Source organism: Schistocerca serialis, chromosome 6 (assembly GCF_023864345.2).
Source record: "Schistocerca serialis cubense isolate TAMUIC-IGC-003099 chromosome 6, iqSchSeri2.2, whole genome shotgun sequence".
NCBI lineage: Eukaryota > Metazoa > Arthropoda > Insecta > Orthoptera > Acrididae > Schistocerca > Schistocerca serialis.
Genome location: NC_064643.1, coordinates 243843517 through 243867131, shown reverse-complemented (window position 1 = coordinate 243867131; position 23615 = coordinate 243843517). Strand labels below are relative to the sequence as shown.

General features: G+C 41.4%; 1 protein-coding gene and 1 non-coding gene across 5 annotated transcripts in view; one reads left to right on the top strand and one right to left on the bottom strand.

Annotated features, from left to right (window-relative positions):
* LOC126483699 (focadhesin) overlaps positions 1–23615 on the bottom strand; it is a 288818-nt gene that overhangs the window by 108270 nt on the left and 156933 nt on the right. For all 4 annotated transcript variants that reach the window (XM_050106786.1, XM_050106787.1, XM_050106788.1 and 1 more), the window contains exon 13: positions 8123–8577. In XM_050106786.1, the coding sequence (XP_049962743.1) occupies positions 8123–8577 (455 nt within the window). The remainder of the gene's footprint in view (positions 1–8122; positions 8578–23615) is intronic.
* On the top strand, positions 9628–9702 carry Trnas-cga (transfer RNA serine (anticodon CGA)). The gene has a single exon. It is a non-coding gene; the product is annotated as a tRNA-Ser (tRNA).

Genomic DNA, 23615 nt, shown 5'->3' with positions numbered 1-23615 from the left:
TTCATGCTTTTTTGTGCTGAGAGAGAAGGAAACAGTGGAAGAGGGAGACAAAAAAGTAATAAATACAGAAAGATTAGACAATGGTTGTATAGAAAGAGCGGCGAATACAACGGCACTGTGAAAGAAGGAGAGGGACACAGTGGCAGCAGAACAGAGCTGACAGACAGTGCTGGGAAAATATTGAAAAAACTGTGGCACACATTGTCAGGTGACTTGCGGAGTATGTACGTAGATGTAGATGTAGATGAATCAAGAGAAGGAGAAACTGGAAGAGGACAAGAGCCAGCGATAGTGAGAAACAATGTCTGTAACAATGATGATAAGGAAGAGAGAGAGACAGTCGCACTGAGAAAATACAGCAGCAGTAGGAAGAAATGAACGAGCAGTAAGAGAGAGAGAAGCAAGAAGGAGACAGTGACATTGGGAGGAGACAGTAGTAGCAGGACAGAACACAGGTAACAGTGGCTGTGAGCAGGAGAATGTGGCTTTGAGATAGGAAATAGGGCCATGAGACAGGAGATAGTGACAGTTAGAGACACAAAGAGATCATGACAATGTGTTGGGATGAATGACTGGGTGAAAATGGGCAAATGGAAGTGGAAGAGAATGAGCAACTTACAATGATGGACTAGTGGTTGTGAGTGAGTTACAGTTAGGGGAGTTTGAGGGAGAGAGATACGATTAGCATTTTAAAAGGAGTGTGAATAAGTTCGCATGTCAAAATTTTTGGGAAAATTTTTATAGGTGCTGAGAGAGTTAGAATGAGACAGCTGGTATCCCACTCTTCAGTCATTCTTTTACAACAGAATGATATTAGCCTTTTTTTTGCACTCCAATAGAAGCATTTTTCCACTATGTCCAAGCCAGTGGGTTAACGACAATGGTAGTTATAAAAAAAGTGTAATAGCTCAATTACGGTATGTGATGGTTTTAAGTTGAATGTTGAAGAAAAATTCATTATTAAAAACAAGGTTTTCAGAGATAAAATAATGACTGTATTCAGTCCGTTGCAGGGTCCTTTTCTGGACATTCATTGCTGTATGACCCATAATTGATCATGCTACAGGTAGAGGTACTTAAGAGTAGAAGTAAAACTGAAAATAACTCTATTCACACTTTACAGGAAGACTCTCGGCAGTCTAAATTTTTTGACCAGTTTTGTTTTCCAGTTGCTGCAGTGTGCAACTGTATAACATAGCAGCTAGCCTTGGGCACAAACAAGTTCTTTGATTGCCCAACAAGGAGGGGCACTGCAAGGGAAAAAGCCTTGCCTGCCTTTCACAGGTTTGGCAGCCTACACCCATGTTCAGTGTTTCTGCGAAAGCTGAACGGACACGTGGTCGTAGAGCTCAACAGTCCCTACTGGTACTGTGAGAATCATACTCAAACCCTGTGATGGAATAGGTTTAGTCTCTTCACTCAGCATAAAATAAGAAAAGAAAACAAGCGACACACAATCCAAAGCAAAGCAGATTGTACAGAGCATTTGGTAAAGGCTACCACACAATTTCTTACCCGGGTTGGTAGTGTCGTAACAAAGTAGTTCATGCCAGACCTCCACTGGTATGCAACCACAGCTCAAAAATCCTGCTACTCAAAACTACTCCTTCTCTTCTTATTTTCCTTGTGCCTTTGTCCTGCACGGGCGCAGGGTCGGCGTGGTTATGGTTGGATTTGGCAGGGTTAATTTAAGGGATGAGATGATGAGGATGAAGACAATGATGATGATGAAGACAACACAACACCCAGTCGCTAAGCAGAGAAAATCTCTGACCCAGCTGGGAATCGAACCCGGGCCCCTTGGCATGACAGTCCGTCGCGCTGACCACTCAGCTATCGGGGCAGACCCTGCTACTCAGAACTGCCAGTTTATAATGTTTGCATTATTCCAACTTTAGCTAGCCTACAAACATACGTGTTTCATTGTTGTAAGAAGCTAGGACCAATACTCTCATACATGGTGTGATACAGAGACCACCCACAATTCATAGTTGATGTGCCATCAGAGCATAATTTACAAGCACACTTCTATGTCATTGTGTTCATGCACAAATTCGTTCTTAGGCACAGTATCTTTTCAAATTGGGCTTTGACACACATTACGCTGCACTAGTAACTGTAAATTCTTTTCCTCAATATTTATATGCAGAAATAAAGCTATTTCAAATAGTCTCCAGTAAAATTGTTCATCTGGATACAAATCAGTACAAAATAGCATTTATTAGGTAAATTTGTATTCTGAGGAAGACTCTCATCTTTGATCGCATTTAATGCAAATGCAAATTTTTGAGGTCCCTAGTAATAAGTAGGGCCCGGATTTTAATTACCTAAAAAACAGTGAAATATGCAAGCATTTATGACCTAAAACTAACATAAATATGATCTTAAAAAATAAAATATGACTTAATATAAGTTTATTTAAAGTATTCTTGTTTGTTTATTTAATTTTTTATTCATCATAAAGTAATACAAAATTCACTTCTCAAAATATTGTAAGTATAGTTCTTTCTTTCTGTAGGGTTTGTGGTTAATTTGCTACAATTTTTTGAATGCCTGAAAGTTTTATTTTCTAAACACAAAGTACAGTGAAAAGATCATCTACCGAAACAGTAAAACAATGTTTTTATTTCTACATAGTATTTAAAGCATTTTACGTTATTTAATACTGTATGTCAATCTTCAGTATTTGCAAAGTTGCACTGGATCACAAGGTGCATTTTCAGGTTTTCTATTGTCAAAGATCTACTGTTGTCGCTGAGGATAGTTTTGTACCTGGAAAAGCTTCTCTCCACTTCACAAGACGTCACTGGAGTGTATTTGAAGGCAGCCAGGTCACTGGAGTTCAGCTTTGTATCAGTATCTTCAAATGTTGTGACATTCCCTGAAAGACTTGTCACTAATTTTGCACAGTGTAGAATATCCAGGATTCCGCTGGCGAACACTTTGCAATTTGGTTTTCACTTTGTCCGCCACATGACCACGAGCTCAACCAAACTCACTCTGCACATGTTGCACAATACTCAGGGCCTCACATAGCTGAGCACCAACGGCTTCCAGTCGTTTGATTGCTTTTGATATCACTACAAAATTGGCGTTGATGTATGCCAAGTTTCGAGACAATGTATCTGTAAAAACTTCTTTCACAATTTTGATAGCACTTGATTGATCGCTATCAAGCTCACAGAAGATTGTCTTTATTTGGGTGTAGTTGGTGCAGTAATACTCAGCAGCATTAAGCCAAGAACCCCATCGTGTAAGAACAGATTCAGGTGGGAGGGGCATTGAAGGTGCTTGTTCCTTGAATTTCTGCACCCATAGCGGAGCCTTCACATAGATTTTCTTGCCACAGGAAATTAATGTGACCACGTCAGGGTAATTTGATCGCACCTCTTCGGCAACTCTGTCCAATGCATGTGCAAGGCAAGTGGCATACACCATACTGGGGTAGAGAATCTGAAGCCCTTTGACTGCTTTAGCCATATATGAAGCACCATCTAATACAAGCAGCAAAACATTGTCTCTTCTCACACCATCCGGCCACAGTAGCTTCAGAGAGTTGTCGAACAAAATAGCAATCGTCGAATTGTTTACTCTATCGAGAGCTTCACATGTTAGTAGGAACATATCTCCAGGGCCATCAACTTTTAGAATGCCAACAACAACATTTGCAATATTTCGCCCACTAATATCCTTAGTTTCATGTCGACAGCCAGATCTTTTGCTCAGCAATAGTAATCCATATTTTTGTTGAGCACATCATTGTAGAATACAGATAAATAGTTCTTTCTCAGCATAGATTCATCTGGAACTGGATGTTTTATGTACTTCTCCAAGAACCGTCTGAAGCGTGGATTCTTCAGCTTTTCCAATGGGATGTTTCAGGACACCATCATCTCACACAAATCCTTGCAGAATGATTGCACGGTTGATGACTGACCTGTCTGTTCAAATAACAGCGTTTGCCTGCTGTTATTTTCAGCACTTCATTTCACACAGCTGCTGGGTTTATCAGTATTACAGTGTTGTTGCACATTAAAGCGCTTTTCTGCACTAACTTTAACTTCACACAGTTTACCAAATAATATTTTACCATCAGTACTAAAGAACTTCTCTCCAAATTCTCGAACATATCCTCGCAACTTCACACTGTCGGAGCACTTTGCTTTAGGCATGTTGAACAAGGCAAAGGCTGTATTCAAACTGGTTACTGGGAACACCTGTGCGACTCCAATGATTATTACGGCAGAAGCTGCCTTTGTTGGCTATGAGAGCGTGTTGTAATGTTTTATGTTCGCGAAACGACTGTTGTGGTACACTGATTTTCTGCTATAGTCCTGAGAAATAAAGCTGTGTACTAATTTATCTGTTTATCTTTCATAATAGCACGTTAAATATTACCTTGTGAGCAACATATTTATTTTCTTATTCGTGTGTCCCGTAAGATACGAGAAAAACAGTATATGCATTTTTGGCAAAAGTTGACGGATATATGACCTATTATATTAAAAGTTAGCTGCAATATGACCTATTACTAAAATTTGCTGAAATATGACTTTATATGCACAATCAAAATACGTTTTTTGACACTACAATGCCTAGATTTGGGTATAAATTGCTCTAAAATTCGCCCTATAGTTCAGAAAAAAAACATGACTTGTCATTAAAATCAGGGCCCTAGTAATAAGCCATTCAGCATGTATCTGTATAATAGATGATCATTTAGGCATGAAAGTGCTCTAAAAACTGTTTCATAGTATTCCAAATTGTACAAATTATTTAGATGATATAACTGTAACAGGTGTCACTTAGGAGCAGCATTTTTAAAAACTATTGGCACTGGTTGAGCAACTTCAACCCAATGGCTAGTGTTGCTGGCTCGTTAAGCGTAAATTTTTTCAAATCAACTGTGAAATACCTGAGGTACATATTGAATGAAAAAGGATAATGGTCACACGTCATCCATGCTCTGGTCATCATATCTGCAACACAGGGGCACCTATTATTGTAGCTTCCAATGACAACCCTCAATTTGTGGCAAATGTGGTTCAAGAATTCTAGAACCATAACAAGGTAGAGTACCTGCCCATCTCTTTTCTTTACAAACACTGAGTTCTGAAATGAAGCAATTCACCAGGACATTTACAATGCAGATATGAAAAAATATTACAATAATCAGTTCTGTTGAAGCACTCATTAGCTTCCTCACAAAAGATAGGAAATGGACACAGTCCATCCAAGGAACTGCATGGTCAGAGTCTACATAATTTATTTGCCTGTGGTGCCTGCCGACACATGTAGCCACACTATCAAGTGGGTTTTTTCCATGTATGGACTTGCTGTTTTGGCTGGAACCCCAGGTAGACCCACAGCAGCTGCTGATATTACCCCTCATGCACTCACTTTTTCCACTCCTAGTGGCAACTAGTGTTGTATCTTGTAGCCTGTCATGTCAGTACATCTAGTATAACCTACTCCCTGTTGGAAACTTTTTAATCAAATTTGTGTGTGCCAACCTGTCCCTCTGGTCATGGCATACAGGTGTACTGAGATGCCTCAGCAAGTGGATGCATGGCTCAGCCTGGCAAGCACCACAATGGTTGGACACACTGAGTGTCTTGGAGGTATTTAGGAGAAGGAAATAAAGATGACTTACGTATCAAATAACTTGTTTTCTGTGTAATCAATTTGAGTGGAAATAATGGAGGGCAGTGAGTCCTCTCACCCTGCACACTCAGGACATAAGTTTATGAACACAGGAGTCGGAAGCCTCCAAGTGAAGTAACACACAGTACCATATCGGTAATAAAGGGAAACAAATGTTTGAAGTCGTGGCTGATCATGTGTGGCTGGTCTGACATCAGAAGCAGTTTAACTGTGGCAAGCTACAACAAACTACCCTCATTCCCTTCCTCACAGCTGTCTTGTACACAAAAACACAACCACAAGCCTACCCACAAGCCTGCCTGCCAACATCATTACAATCACTGTATCCAAATTCGGTAACAAGACAAGGGGAACATTGAACAATGGTGAGAGCTAATTAAGGTTGAACGACTGTGACCCCTAATTCACTTCTAACTCCCACTATCTATGAACTGCAACACAAATCAAAAAATGAGGTCAAGTGTCAAGAAAATGAAGTGTGCATGAAAGCAGATTCACTGCTGTCCTTTGAAACACTAATGACTCTCACTTCCACATAGGCAGGCCCAAGAAACAGTCCTGAGGCTTATGATGGGACACCCATAATACCACTGCCAACATCAGAGCTGGATGAGCAAGGTGTAGACATGCTGTGGGATCCTTTGGCAAGGATATTAGCACCTCCTTACCCCTATCTCTGTACACTTCACTATTTTGATAATAAAGTAAATGAAGGAGGGTTTTAGTACCTGATAGCATTCCAGATTACCTGCCTAGCCTGGTTGTTGACCTCAATGTGCAGTCTTTTCAATGGCACCATGGAGAGCACAATGTTTGCAGAGGGTCTGGCTGCTTGCATGATACCACTAATCAATATCCCAACTGGATATGGTTCAGGTGGTCTTGTGCATTCCACAAAGCTTCAGTTATTGTGCCACTCAGATATTCAGAGTTTGATCCTGCTGTTTTCATCTCTTGAATCACATAACTCCTGATGTGTTTCCCATATTTTTTACCAGTAATGCTATATTAAGGGTGTTGCTTCTGGCCAGCCATTCACTGGGAGAAGTTTGTTGTTACAGATGCCACAAAACCATTGTTTCACACATCTCTGTGTCACCGTCTGTGTGAATGGTTACAAAGTCTGTCTCTATCTACTTTCAAGTACGAGTAGCAGAGGCCAAAACACTCACAAATTGGTAAGTAGACTCTCCTTTTCTGTCCTAGACTGAGAAAGCATCTCAGGAATTATTGACATGGGTCTCTGATTTGAAAAACATGATATTTGAAATATACCTGTCTCTAGTAAAGACATTAAACCTTATGTCAAGAAGGTGAACCACAGGCAGCCCTCCAAAGTAGCTTCCTGACCTGATGAATAACTGCTGTATTGTAAGCTTTGAGTTATGTTATTACCAAATTTATTTTCTTACAACATTCCCTTTATGGATAAATATATTTTCCTCAAATAATCTCACTCTTTCATAGGAAACAGTACTGAATGAATAGTATATCACATCACATCAGAATGTGTGTTGCTTATGTCTCTCCTTTTTCAAAACATAATGTGTTTAAGAAAATAACCACATTCTTATTCCAGTCCAATAGTAAACAACTGCACACTATTACTGATCCCCCAAGTGGTTTCTCCAACTTACCTACAAAGGGTCAGTGTCAAAATTTTTCAGTAATAGTAGTAGTAATAGTAGAAGGAAAAAGGGACAGAATGGTGTACTAAAGGGTTGGAAAGTAGACCAATATGATGCAGATTTTCTCTGGTGTCCTGAAACTCACTACAGTTAAATATGTGGATTTTTGCTCAACAAGTGTAACACATTTCCTTTTCCCATTTGTGTCCATGCAGGGCAGTACTCCATAACTAATGATCTTGATGTCAACCGCACAACCCTTGACATTTCTTCCTTCTTTCTTACTCTCTTTCCTTCTTTTAAAGCTCAGGACTCTTCTCAAAATGTTCTGCATTATTAGTGGATTGATAACTGCAGTTCACTATGACTGTAGTAAACAGTGGGATGTGACACTTCACAAACTGCAGTTTAAAACCATGGAACATGTTATGAGGTGGAAATAGAACAAACAAAAACTCAAGAAACTCTTCTCTAAATTGTCAATGTTCCCAGAAAGTATAATCAAAGTCTGCATAAAAGTGTTCAGACTAATCTGCTAATAGAAAACTTGCAGTTACCCTGCCTCATATGAAACAAGATCCAATTTTGGAGTTAAAAACAAGTCTTTGGTTTTGGCAATCCTCAACTAAACATTATAAATGTCCATTTTGTGCCTCTTACTACATCTTACTACAGAGATTCATAAATTTCAGCAATATGCAGAAGAGTTGTAGTAAGATAACTGCTGGAAATGAAAAAAAATTACATGTACCTATTCTTGATTAGTTAAAAGTCTATAACACATGGAATGAATTCAAAACTTCTTGCAAACAGTGTCAATTCATACTTACCAAGTCCAATGAAATGTTTAGTTTACAAACAAAATCTTCTAGAAACTTTCTTGCAGATGGAGAAGTGGCTGACTGTTTAGCTGCCACAGTTAGTGCACACTCCCTTATATCTTTTCCACAATTAATGAAGTCATCAAGAAAGTTCCAGTTGAGGGGAGGCAAGGGTTTTGGATAACTGTAACCCAACACCCTAAGACACTCCTTTGCAACCAGTCTTTCTTTCTCTGGAAGATCTGACTGCTTTGAGAGAGAGACAGCAAGACCAACTACTCCTCTGCAGACACAGTGGTGTGGCAGACTTGAATATGTGTCAGGTTCACTTCTGCCTGGTGGTAAGTGATACACACCTCCACGAAAACAGAGGAACTCAGTATTAAGCCACTGACGCAATGCTTGTCCTGCTGATTCTAGTGCCTCACTCTTCACACCTAAAAGCATTTGTCCCCAACATTCACCTGGTGAAGTAAAAGAAGTAAAAATTAACTATAGCCTTTAAAAATTGAAAAATTTTGATTGTAAAAAGAAAAAGTACATCCAGAAAATCAGTAAGTTTACAGAGACGGATGGTGAGGGCAGCACTTACACTATGGAGGCACAACTTCCAGAATAGCAAGTAATAAAAATGAAAAGAGATACAATGCTCCTAGCTTTTGGTAATGCAAGTTCCTTCTACAAGCAGGAAAGAAGACATGGAATAGGGGTATAGATTGGGGAGCAGAACTCTGCATGGACAAAGAAGAAAAGAAAATAGGATGAAGAAAGAGTAATATAATACAAATAAAGTACGAAAATAGATAGAGAAAAGGCAGGATGTTTATGGTAGGAAGTGGTAGTTGGTGTGTGGATGTGGCAAGTTTTACATCGGGAACTACTGTTGTGAATGAACCCTGAGGTAGGAATGGTGGTATGGGAATGTAATGTCTGACAAGAATACTGCAGAGGTTAGAAGGCAATTGGGGATAACAGTGGATCTTGAGGCAAGGGTAACAGGGAGAGATTACCACATTTTGGGCCTCAACTAGAAAAAATTTAGCTCTGGCAAATTAGTCTATTGAGGGGTACAATACCAAAGTGATACTGTGTAACAAGGTGAGTGCTTCTAATTTTTTTGTAAATAGGATTTTTGATGGTAAGAGATAAGGAGGGAAGGGTTGGAAGGTGACACTTTGCTACAGAGTTTTTTTTATCAAAGTCCGTATTGGTGTTGAGGTACCGAGGATTATCTAGCCTGTAAAGAGTTAAGCAATTAATGTCCCAAGTTCGAGTCTCGGTCTGGCACACAGTTTTAATCTGCCAGGAAGTTTCATATCAGCGCACACTCCACTGTAGAGTGAAAATTTCATTCTAGAAACATCCCCTAGGCTGTGGTTAAGCCATGTCTCCACAATATCCTTTCTTCCAGGAGTGCTTGTTCTGCAAGGTTCGCAGGAGAGCTTCTGTGAAGTTTGGAAGGTAGGAGACGAGGTACTGGCGGAATTAAAGCTGTGAGGACGGGGCGTGAGTCGTGCTTGGGTAGCTCAGTTGGTAGAGCGCTTGCCCGCGAAAGGCAAAGGTCCCGAGTTCGAGTCTCGGTCCGGCACACGGTTTTAATCTGCCAGGAAGTTTCAGATCTAAGTGCTTGCTATACCACAAAGGCCAATTGCTTTCTCCCATCCAGAAGCAGTCTGCCTCAACTTCAAAGATAAGAACTTACTCTCCAACATAAAATCTAATTTCACCACACTAAGAGATTTAACCTATGTCAGTCTAACATCAACCCACTTTTCTCCTTTCTGCACTGGTGTCAGAATTTTTTTTTATCTTGATTTTTATCAATCCCCACACAGTTGCTATTCCTTTCCCCTTCCTAGCTAGTGAAGTGCTTAATAATGTACACTCTTTGACTTTCTATTTTCTCCCTAAAAACTTTTTTTTTATCTCGTCTCTTCTCTTCCTCATATAAGGTGGATTCTTTTTATCCTGTGTTCTCCTTGCAGAATAAATTTTTGGTTTTGTGAAGTATCTGGCACTGTGCACCATGGAATTTGAATCCCCGCCACACATCATGGACGTCTAAGGCCCCTAGAGGTCTCGGCACCATCGCGCCATAAGCTGTGGTGGCGCAAGCGTCCTGGCCCGCATTTAGTGTGAGGGCGCCACCATGGAACACGTGGTTCCAGCGGCCAATAGTGGCGCCCCTGATAGAGTATTTAAGCACCTGCCTCTCGCTTAGCCAGCAAGTCTAATCATTGTGTGAGTCTTGACAAATCGCCTAAACAACAGACAGCGTGTTTATCATTCTTTGTTTTCATTACTAGTGGACGTCTTGGATTCGTATGGTTGTCTCTGTCACTCCGTTGCTTCTTGCGTGTTGCCATTGTAAAGTCTCTCTCCATTGTCTGCCATTGTTTCGTGTCTGTCCTTTCCGTTAGTTTGTTTGTTCGTGGGCCACTCTCCATTTGGTCCCACTGCACTTTCTCGGCCACCCTGCAACCATTACGGTCATGGTCACAACAGATTACAGCATCATTGGCGACGAGGTAAATGGTGGTAGTTGCTAGCATGGAGGCAAAGTTGGTCTGTCTTCTGGAGCAACAGCTGCAGCTCATGCAGCAGCAGCAGCTCCAGTCAGACATCTTACAAAAGTCGCTGCAGTTGCTAATGCACAAAGTCGATGCCCGGGATGTGTTACTTCAACAGCTTCTAAGTCCTCGGGTGTCCGATGCTTTCCCACGTCCGTTGTCGTTTCCACTATTTAATGACACTGAAGAGGACTGGGAAACCTACTTACATCGGCTGAAACAACATTTCACAGGTTTTCAAGTCACAGACGACTCCTTGCAGTGGTCATTGTTTTTGTCTTGGGCCTACCCAGACACGTTCTTTCTTCTCCACAAGTTGGCACCATTGTCCGATCCTGTGGCTCTCTCTTTCCAGGAGATATGCCATTTGCTGACAAACTATTATTCCCAACACTACCATGTGGCCACCGAGCGAGGTGGCGCAGTGGTTAGCACACTGGACTCGCATTCGGGAGGACGACGGTTCAATCCCGTCTCCGGCCATCCTGATTTAGGTTTTCCGTGATTTCCCTAAATCGTTTCAGGCAAATGCCGGGATGGTTCCTTTGAAAGGGCACGGCCGATTTCCTTCCCAATCCTTCCTTAACCCGAGCTTGCGCTCCGTCTCTAATGACCCCGTTGTCGACGGGACGTTAAACACTACCCACCACCACCACCACCATGTGGTTGCCTCTTGGCTGGAGTTCCACCAGTACCATAAACAGCCTGGTCAATCGTATTGTTCCTGGGTCACGGACTTGCAGGGTGTCAGCCGTCGATGTGATTTTACATACACCAATCAGCAGTGTAAGGTTTTGTATGCGGACTCCCTGATCCGGGATGTAGTGGTTCAGCTGGCTCCCAATCCTAAGGCCCATACTGCGGCATTGAAACTCGACAACCCCTCCTTGGAAGAGATTCTCCGCATTGCCCACTCCTTTGAAATTGCTCAAGCGGCTAACGAGCGTCTTATGGTGCGACCGCACGTGGCGGTGATCATGGCGTCACGGTGCATTCTGCCCTCGCGGCGTCGACGTGGCCCAGCCGACAGAGGCTACCACTGTCGGGACTCCTCAATGTCCGACGTCTCTATGGCATCGGTGCCTTCGGTCGCCCCTCGTCGCCGGTCGCACTGCCCACTTCCATCTTGCCCACAGTGCTTTGCTGCACATTTGCGGGCTGATTGTCCCCACCGCTGAGAAACGTGCACGCTGTGCAACAAGGAGGACCACATCCGATCGGTTTGCCGTAGTCGCTCGATTCACTCCAGTTCTGCCCCTCTTTGGCCTCAAGATACAGTCCATGCTTCGCAATCGGTTGTCCCACAGGATGACCTGTCAGCATGGAAGCTTTTCCTCACGCTCCACCTTTTCACTGAGGATGTCAGTTTTCAGGTCGACACTGGGGCCACCGTCTGCCTGATTAATATGGCGATGTATACCCGGCTGGGCTCTCCTGAGTTGTCACCTCCCTCTTGCCCGTTTGGTCGCCTACGGAGATGGTTCCATTCCCATTCGTGGACAGTTCATCGTCCAGGTGACAGACAAGCGTGTTCCACAGCTCCTTACCCTCTTTGTCGTCGACCACCACCCGGCTTTGTATATTTTTGGCCTGGATGCGTTTCAACTGTTTGGCTTTTCAATTTCTGACAAAGTTAAGGTCGTTTCCATGGCTGTTCCTTTTCAGGACTTGGACGATCTGTGCTCCACATTTGCATCATTGTTTGCAACGGATCTCGGATGTGCTTCTGGCTTTCAGGTGCACATCACCCTACGGCCAGACGCCTCGCTTTTTCCGGGTCCAGCCCCTTCCGGTGGCCTTACGGCTGGCGGTCAAGCAGGAACTTGAGCGGTTCCAGGCCGCTGGTGTTCTGGAGTCTGTAACTTACAGCCCTTGGCGACACCACTGGTGGTCATACGGAAACCCAATGGGTCCCTTCGGCTGTGTGGGGACTTCGGCGCTACAGTCAATGCTCAGTCCCTCATTGACACTTACCCCATTCCCCGACAGGAAGACCTTCTCGCCAAGCTTGCCAGGGGAGAGTATTTTTCAAAGATCAACCTGGCTGAGGCATACCACCAGTTGCCCTTGGATGCCAAATCTCAGAACATCATGGTTATCAACACCCCTTTTGGATTGTATAAGTACAAGCGCCTTCCCTTTGGTGTCTCTTCGGCGCCGCTCATTTTCCAGCGAATCCTGGAGCAGCTTGCACAGCCTATCCCCGCCTGTGTGAATTATCCGGATGTCATCTTGGTCACTGGGCATTCCCACCAGGAACATTTGCAAAACCCCAGTGCCTTATTTCACGCTCTGCAATCTGCTGGTTTACGTTGTCGGCTGGACAAGTCTTGGTTTTTTTCAACTGGAAGTGGAAAACTTAGGCCACTGGCTTAGCAAAGATGGCATTCGTCATCCAGGTCATAATGTCGCGGCCATTGAGGCCCTTCCTCATCCCAAGGACTTATCTGAACTCCAGGTGTTTTTGGGCAAGGTTACTTTAAGTAATAACTTAAAGTTCTTGCACCAGGCTGCCACCGTTGCTCAATCCCTCAATCACTTGCGTCGCAAAGGGGCACCTTTTGATTGGACTCCTGCCTGTGACCAGGCTTTTCTCCATTTAAAGGCGATGGTGAAGTCCGCCCCTTCCCTTACTCCCTTCTCTTCGGACCGTCCTTTGGTTGTGGTGGCTGATGCGTCGGCATATGGCATTGGGGCCGTCGTTGCGCACCAGGATGCCGATGGCTCCGAACAGCCCATCGCTTATGCTTCTAAGACGTTGACCCCAGCATAACGGAACTACTCCCAGATTGAAAAGGAAGCCCTGGCGATTGTGATCGCCATCCAAAAATATCACACCTATCTCTTTGGGGCAAAGTTCACCCTCCTGATGGACCATAAACCCTTGGTTACACTTTTCGGACCCCATTCTCACGTTCCAGAGTGGATGGCTCAACGTCTCCAGCACTGGGCATTGTTTTTACATAATTACGCTAACACCATCCGGTATAAGTCCACCGCCCACAAAGCTAACACAGACACCTTGTCACATCTCCCAGCAGGCCCCGATCCTGCCTTTGACCAACAGGATGTCCTCTGCTTTCACACTGATTCTGCCCGCCGTGATGCACTGGACGGTCTGCCTCTTATGGTTGCTCACATTGCTGTGGCTATCCACTGCGACCCTGTCTTGCGGTAGATTCTCCACTAAGTGGTCCATGGATGGCCCTCCTATGTTACTCGCCAGATACAGTCCGATTTCAGCACCTGGCGCCACCTGTCCCACAGGCTCTCCGTGGTCGATGATGTCCTTGTGTTGGCCACGGAGTCGGATGCCCATCGGGTGGTCATCCCTCCAGAATTGCGGCTTCGGGTGCTCAGTTTGTTACACCGTGCGCACTGGGGTATGTCACGTATGAAAGTTTTGGCTCGCTGGCACGTGTATTGGCCCGGCATTGATGGCAATATTGAGCACTTGGTCTGTGGGTGGACTGCCTGTGCACATCACCAGGCAAGGCCCCCTCAGTCGTTTGCACCCTGGCCTGTGCCTCGCCGGCCCTGGGATCGCATCCATATCAATTTTGTGGGTCCGTTTTTGGGGTCCATGTGGTTACTCATCGTTGATGCCTACTCCAAATACACATATGTTATCCGCATGGCGTCCACCACCACGGAGGCTACACTCACAGCCCTGGCCCAGGTTCTCAGCATTGAGGGCCCACCACACACGTTGGCCTCCAATAATGGTCCCCAATCCATGGCGTGATCCTTCCACGACTTCTGTCAAGCCAACGGTATCAAACATATCCGTAGCCCCCCTTTACACCCTTTCATCCCGCTATCCCCCTGGACTGAACCTACATTAACCAACCTTACTCTTCAGTCTTCTCCTTTTTCCCTCTCCTCTTTAGCCATTCATGCATCTTTTCATCCTACATAGTTGTGTTTATCCTAATAATATATACCTCTTTAATTCTGTATGCATCCTCTTTGGTTTGAAGCTGGCACAGTACTTAACAGTAGAATATCTTTGGTTTCCCTCTGACAACTATGCCTCCATCCTTGCTACCCTCCCTGTTTACCTTTCCCTGTTGCTTCATAACCTGGGCTGTGAGTAACTGAACCCACTTTCCCTTCTTCCCTTTTTTCCCATCTCTCCTCCCTGATGAAGGAACAAAGTTCCGAAAGCTAGGAATGTAAATTTTCTGTACTGTTTTGTGTAACTATCGGCTGTACTGAGCTGAGGTAAGTACTGGCCAGCCCCTCTATCTCTTTGTAAACACTCACAAAAGATTGATGATGTTTCAAGAATTGGAAAAAAATTATTTTTACACCTTAGATCAGACGCACAAAGATGTAAATTTGAAATATGCTGCAGTTTCATATCTTGGAATTCTAACACAGTTCGAATGTAACTTTTATATATGTTATTAACTACAGTGTGTTGTATTATAAGTTGCAATCATGATGTTATATTATCATAACATAGAGAGCAGAACTGAAACACTAATGAGGAAAGGCAACTACTTGCCTGCAGGACTGGTGGACAGCAGACAGACAGATTCCTAAAAAGTGAAGGCTTGAAAGCTAGTGAAATTTTTGATTTGTTCATGTATCTCTGTGACTCCCATCAAGCACCTATAGATGGCTGGTTGCCTTTCCTCATTTTTTTGCTTTTTGTTATTTTAGTAGAGTAGAGTGGAATAGAGTTTTATTGGACCTGGTAATCATATAGTAGAAAAATAGTACATTCTGATGTACGACAAGTCAATTCATAACAAAATATAATCTTAAATTTGCATTAATTTCATTATTTCTACATTCAATGATCACTGAGTTACAACATAGAGCGCAAATATTGTACAAAAATAAAGAATAGATATTTTAAAGCAAAAAAAAAAGCATGAACTGTATTGGCACATTAAATTTGTATTACAGCAACATTTACACGTTAAATCATTACAGTTCTAGTAACATTTATGTGATACAACACTAAGGCAAAAACACAGGTCGTTAGTGAACTGCCTGAAGGAACTCGTGGAGGCCATAGAAGTAGTGATGAGTCAAATATGCCTTAGCAATTGACTTGAAATTTGCCAAGTCATTTACTGATTTAATTTGTGGGGGAAGTTTATTATAAATAACTTTCCCATAATACAGGGTTCCTATTTTATTCATGGTGGGGTTGGTGGACTCTAAATGAAAGTTTCCTTTTTGCCTGGTGTTATAGGAGTGGATATTTTCATTTTTCTGGAAGAGAGTGGGATTTTCCATTGAATATTTTTTCACAAACACGGTTATCTCATATACATACATAGCTTTTTAAAGAGTGATCTACAGGTTTTGTTCCATTTTACACCTTCCATAGTTTTTATAATTCTTTTTTGTAGCCTAAAGAGCTTTTGGCTAAGAAAAGAGTTACCCCAGAAAATATTCCACATTTCAGTTGTGAGTAGGGCTATTGATAGGCATAATACACAGTTTTCAAAGAATCTTGTTGCAGCATCCCACTAATATTCTCATTAAGTAGCATGTAGTGCTTAATTTCTTATAGACTTTTTCAATATGCATCCCCCATATATCTTGGAGCCATACACCCAAGAACTTAATGTTGTCTACATTCTGACAGTATTTGTCAGATATCTGAATCTGAACAGTTTGCTCACCTTTTTCACATTATAGAAATTTAGTGCCACTGTCTTTCTTACATTTATCACCAATTTGTTGTGAGTGAACCAGTTTTCAATATTGTGCAATGTGTCTGTTGTAGACTTCTGAAGCATTTCTATTTCTTTCCCACTACCTAGCACACTTGTATTGTCAGCAAACTGGATGATGATCTTGCAGAATCTGTTTAGGTCATTCACATACAACAGAAATATGAGAGGTCCCAGAACTGAACCTTGTGGCACTCCATATTTAATGGTTTCATAGTTTGAATAATGTAGAGTGAGTTTGAGAAATTTTGATGTTGCACTTCAACCACTTGTTTTCAGTCGCTTAGGTATGGCTTTATCCAGTTGTCAGATGTTCCTAATCCCCATGTTGTCAAGCTTAGATAATAGTTGTGTGTCATCTATGATATCAAAAGCATTACATCTACACATATTCAAATGACATTTTTGCCATTATCTAGTTTCTGAAGTACTTCACTTAATAGTTCAAAAATTGCTGTATTAATTGATTGGCCTTTCCTGAAACCAGGTTGTGCTGTGGATATAATTTTTTGGTCTTCCAGAAAATCTACTACTCTTCTTTGAACAATTTTTTCTATGATTTCTGAGAATACAGATAGTAGAGCAATGGGCCTGTAGTTAGCCACTTCATCCTTTTAACTTTTTTGAATAGTGGTTTGAGCTTAGCTGTTTTTAGGCATGATGGGAAAATTCTGGTTTGAAAGGAAATATTATAAAGGTGAGCTATTAATTTAATTGGAGTTATTAATTTAACTAGAGACTTTAATGCCAAATTAAGCAGGGAAAAGGAGATACAGAGAAGTAATAGGGAAATGGGCAGCACAACGAAGAACAAACCAGATTGGCATGAGATTGGTAGAATTCTGTAGAAACCATGACATGATCTCAAAATCAACATATTTCACGAGAAGACCAAATAAACTTCCTGGCAGATTAAAACTGATCTCATTCTGAAGACCAAATAAACTCAAAACCTAGAAACACCCAGGCTGTGCAAAGGAGAATGGCAGTAGGATCATCTCTGCATGGATAAAAACTACCACAAGGAAATCTACAAATGTGAAAGTCCTGAGAGGCACTGACACCGGATCAGATCATTACTTGATAAAAATAAAAATTAAATTCACCCAATTGAGAAAGAAAAAAATCCTACCCAAAAAAGAAACGAACCTACGACCTTCATAAATTGATAAATAAAGATAAATATGATGAACAAAATAGGAATATAAAAATAACAAATGATCTGGATGAAATAATTCCCCTATTGAAACAAATAGCTGAACAAGCAGCCCCAATAAATCCTAGGAAAAAACACCAGTGGTGGAAGGACGAATATTCGTGATAAAACAGGGGAAGATACACAACACGCCTGGTTAAGGCACGACAACCCAGAAGAATCTTACTTAGAACACACAAAACAAAGAAAGACAATTCAAAAAACATTATTGAGGGTTGAATATCAATATCAAAAAGATATACTTTCTATGATAGAAACAAATAGTAAGAAAACAAACTCACGAGATTACTACAAAACATTTAGCAGACAACTCCAAAGATATGATCCCCCAACACTAATGCTAAAAGATAAAAACAATAAGATGGCCCATAATGATAAAAGAAATTCAGAAATTTTAGCAGAAACATTTAACAAATTGCTAAATTGCAAGGATCATCCTGAGCTTCTTGAAATAAACACGGTGACTCCAATAAAAACACCACCAGAAAATATAAACCAATTGACAATTCAGGAAGTCTGCAAAGCTTTGAGTGAGCTCAGGAACTACTGTATAGGTACATAAGGAGAAGCCCCAACAAGCTACGACAAAAGCTAAAAAGCAATGACAACAAACACTAGCGTGACCTCTGTAAGCGTTGGAAAAAGATGTATTTTGCTAAGGCGAATGACAAATGATAAAAACTTTGTTCATGTTTCTTTGTCAATTATTACATAGACTGTCTTTAGTTCTTGTAGGGAGAAGATGTAATTTTTGTGAGGAGTGTGTAGTGTACTTTGTGTTGTCTGAATAATAATTTTTATGGAAATATGAAGTGTGAGAGTTCTTTTTGGTGCAAAATCACGAAAGTTTTCTTTTCTTCCACGCATTATGCTAACGTAATGTCACTGTAGCTGCCTGCATCTGAAGAGGAAGTCTGATAAAAATCTGTATTGTATTCACAGTAAAAAATGAGAAGCACTTATGGCGGAAGAAGAAGCATATAACTAAATTCCGTAAACCTCAACGATGTAAAGAAAGCAAAATCGACGTAAGTTCACACTACTACTGACTTACAATTTACAAGATTTGTAACTTACGACTGACAGAAAATTAATTCGCTTTGAAATTTTATAAAATCAAATTTGATGCTACTGTGGTTCATTCCAATAATAATAATAATAATAATAATAATAATAATAATAATAATTTATATTTTTGCACAACTGGCGACATGACATTGAGAAAGCCATGAAACCAGTTGTCTATAAAGTAAGTTATTCAAAATTACATATGACACTGTTGAAATTTTTTGCATGTACTAATTCTTTTTAAATGTTCATGTGCAACATCACAACTGGGAGCAAAATAACAAGAACCAAACATTTTTGTGGATTAAGTAACCAATTTAAAATGGAAACCAGAATTTACAGAAAATTTTGGAAATACGCTGTTTGTTTCATCGCAGCAAAGGTAGGACTGCTACGTAACCGCTTGCTTAGTTACGCTTGGTAGCATCTCTCGCTAGTAATTGCACATCCCTTTCCTTCTCTTCCTATATGTATTGTAGTGAATTTTTCAGAAATTTTACATAATGATTAGCAAGAGAAAAGTTTGAAGTTATTGTGTCACAATATCTCGTGCGTCATAAAAGTAGACAATTAACGCTTGACGACACGTAAATCATATGTTCAAATTTCCAAAAATAATAATATATTTCAGTTTCCTATTTTTCAAAATTTTAATTTTAATATTCAGTCAAAATGGCACAAAAATTAGTTTCCATTATTGCTGACAATGGCAAAAACGCAATGAGCCAGCTGCCACCCTTCCTCATCCCCTCAAACCCAGAACCTCCCACAGAAGAACCCCAAAAGCACCCCACTTGTGACAGGATACTTTCCGGGACGGGATCAGACTCTGAACGTGGCTCTCCAGCAGGGATACAGCTTCCTCAAATCCTGCCCTGAAATGAAATCCTCCCCACCCCACCAAGACTGTCTTTCCACCATCCACCTAACCTTCGTAACCTCTTGGCTCATCCCTATGAAATCCCCTAACCACCTTCCCTACCCTCTGGCTCCTACCCTTGTAACCATCCCCGGTGTAAAACCTGTTCCATGCACCCTCCCACCACCACCTACTCTAGTCCTGTAACCTGGAAGGTGTACACGATCAAAGGCAGAGCCACTTGTGAAAGCACCCACATGATTTACCAACTGACATGCCTACACTGTGAAGCCTTCTATGTGGGAATGACCAGCAACAAACTGTCCATTCGCATGAATGGACACAGGCAGACAGTGTTTGTTGGTAATGAGGATCACCCTGTGGCTAAACATGCCTTGGTGCACGGCTGGCACATCTTGGCACAGTGTTACACTGTCCGGATACTTCCCACTGACACCAACCTATCAGAACTCCGGAGATGGGAACTTGCCCTTCAATATATTCTCTCTTCCCGTTACCCACCAGGCCTCAACCTCCGCTAATTTCAAGTTGCCGCCCCTCGTACATCACCAGTCATTCAACAACATCTTTACCTCTGTACTTCCGCCTTGACTGACATCTCTGCCCAAACTCTTTGCATTTACATATGTCTGCCTGTGTCTGTTTATGTGCGGATGGATAGGTGTGTGTATACCTGTCCTTTTTTCCTCCTAAGGTAAGTCTTTCTGCAACTGGGATTGGAATGACTCCTTACCCTCTCCCTTAAAACTCCACATCCTTTCGTCTTTCCCTCTCCTTCCCTCTTTCCTGATGAAGCAACCTTGGGTTGCGAAAGCTTGAAATTTGTGTGTCTGTTTGTGTGTTTCTTATTGTGTCTATCTACGAGTGCTTTCTCGTTTGGTAAGTTACAGCATCTAAGCAAGTGGAGAAGATCAAACATTTGCAGAACTCTGGAAATATGCATCAGAACCCATGAAGATATCATTACATCAATGTAAAGTTAAAATCTGGATGGGAGAAGAGCTACCAGGTCATTGGGCTACAGCTCTCATACACCCCATTACTCAAAAAAGGAGAAAAATCAAATCTGGAGAACTACAGAGGGATTTCCCTATTGGATTGTGCAAATAAAATATTGTCAAGAATTCTCTACAATCGCTGTAAAGATCAACTGGAAAAGGAACTAGGAGAATATCAAGGAGGATTTAGACCCTGGATAAGCTGCCCACAACAGACCATCACATTAAAATTAATAATGGATGCCTAAAAGGAGACAGAAGCAACTAGTCATAATCTTTGTAGACTTCAAAAAAGTTTATGATTGCATCCACAGATCTTCTATGTTGGACATATTAAGAAATTTTGGACTTCATCCCAAATTAATAAAAACGATAAAGTTAACCCCTACAAACACCAAGTCCAACATAAAATTCAGAGGAGAACTATGTGAGCCATTTACAATTAAAACAGGATTAAGACAAGGAGATGGTCTATCACCACTGCTCTGCCACTGTGCACTTGAATACTTGATGAGAGAATAGTAAAAAGAGAATCCTAAAAACATAACAATTGGAACCAAGAATGATGATATAAACCTAAATTGTTTGGGATTCACAGATGACTTGGCATTACTAGCTAATAATGTACAAGAAGCTAGAAATCAAGTAATGAGTCTGCAAAATATAGTGCAAAAAGTAGGACTCCAAATAGCTTTTGAAAAGACCAAGAAGATGGTAGCAGACCTGCTAGTAATATACCACATAACAATAGACAACAGAAAAATTAAAACAGTGAAGCAATTTAAATGTCTTGGGGGGATTATAACACACAACTTGGATGAGAAACTTGCATGGCAAGAAAGCCCAGTACAATGATATCAGCTCAAAAACTAACATGGTCTACATACAATAATAAATGTCTATCAATTCAAACAAAATTTAAACACTACAAGACGGTGGTTCAGCCACAGGTAACATACACAAGCGAGACTCTTTTTAGTCACTCAGAGAAACAGAGTCAAAAAATGCTAAAAGTAGAGAGAAGAATAGCTAGAACACACATAAATAAAAAATACCAGAAGGAAGGACAATGGCAGATAGTGGCGAATCCAGCAGTCTACAGGGAACAGGAGCCCATCACAGATAATATACATAAAAAGATGATTTCTCTCTTTGGCCACATAATGAGAACACCAGAAACCATTTTAGCAAGAAAAATTATGCAGAAACTGTGGAATCTGAGGCAACAAGTAGGATGGATCAAGGAAATTAAAGAGCATATGGGAGAACTAGATATAACTTTGGACGATCTGCAAAACAAGACAGGAAATCTCAAGAAACTGAAAGACAAGAAAATAAGCTTTAAACCAAAAGTAGACACACAACGCTCAATGAAAAGGGTATTTAGAGATGAGGAAAGATCGGAACAAATGAATAAATACTGGGGCAAATAAGAAAGAACGAAATTACTCAAAAAGAGGATCAGGAAATGATTGACTAAAGTGGTCCAATGAGGCCATAAAAGCAAATAATAATAATAATAATAATAATAATAATAATAATAATAATGGTGAGCTAATGGTTCAATAATGAGGTCTCCACATTTTTTAATAATGCTGTGTGGGATGCCATCTATTCCAGTGGAATGATTCACTTTTAAAGTTCTGATAAGTAACGGGACTTCTATCTGGGTCGTTGGAAAGAGAAACAGTGAAGTAGGATTTATGTTGGTACACTATGTGATCAAAAGTATCCAGACACACCCAAAAACATATGTTTTTCTTATTAGGTGTATTGTGCTGCCACCTACTGCCAGGCACTCATATCAGCAACCTCAGTAGTCATTAGACATCATGAGAGAGCAGAATGGGGCACTCCACGGAACTCACGGACTTCAAAAGTGGTCTGGTGATTGGATATCACTTGTGTCGTATGTCTATATGTGAGATTTCCACACTCCTAAACATCCCTAGGTCCACTGTTTCCAACGTGATAGTGAAGTGGAAACATGAAGGGACACACAGAGCGCAAAACCGTACAGGCTGACCTCATCTGTTGACTGACAGAGACCGCCAAAAGTTGAAGAGGGTTCTATGTGCAATAGGCAGACCATCACACAGGAATTCCAAACTGCATCAGGATCCACTGCATGCACTATGACAGTTAGGCAGGTGGGGAGAAGACTTGAGTTTCATCATCAAGCAGCTGCTCATAAGCCACACATCACACCGGTAAATGGCAAATGATAACTCACTTGGTGTAAGGAGCGTAAACATTGGAAAATTGAACTGGAAAAAACATTGTGGGGGTGATGAATCACAGTACACAATGTGGCAATCTGACGGCAGGATGTGGGTATGGTGAATGCCTGGTGAATGTCATCTGCCAGCGTGCATAGTGCCGGCAGTAAAATTTGGAGTCAATGGTGTTATGGTGTGGTCGTGTTTCTCATGGATGGGGCTTGCACCCCTTGTTGTTTTGCATGGCACTACCACAGCACAGGCCTACATTGATATTTTAAGATAGTTCTTGCTTCCCTCTGCTGAAGAGCAATTCAGGGATGGTGATTGCACCTTCCAACACAATCAAGCACCTGTTCATAATGCACAGCCTGTGGCGGAGTGGTTACACGACAGTAACATCCCTGTAATGGACTGGCTTGCATAGAGTCCTGACCTGAATCCTATAAAACACCTTTGGGATGTTTAGGAATGCCAACTTTGTGCCAGGCCTCACCAAGCGACATTGATACCTCTCCTCAGTGCCGCACTCTATGAAGAATGGGCTGCCATTATGAAGAATGGGCTGCCATTCTCCAAGAATCCTTTCAGCACCTGATTGAACCATATGCCTACAAGAGTGGAAGCTGTCATCAAGGCTAAGGGTGGGCCAACACCATATTGAATTCCAGCATTACCGGTAGAGGATGCCACAAACTTTTAAGTCATTTTCAGCCAGGTGTTCGGATACTTTTGATCACATAGTGTGTTTACAGATGATACTGCGCAGTTTGTATTGCAAGGTTTGATTTCAGCTATTAATTGCTCACTTATATTGCTAAAATAAGTATTGAACACATTTCAAACAATGGAAAA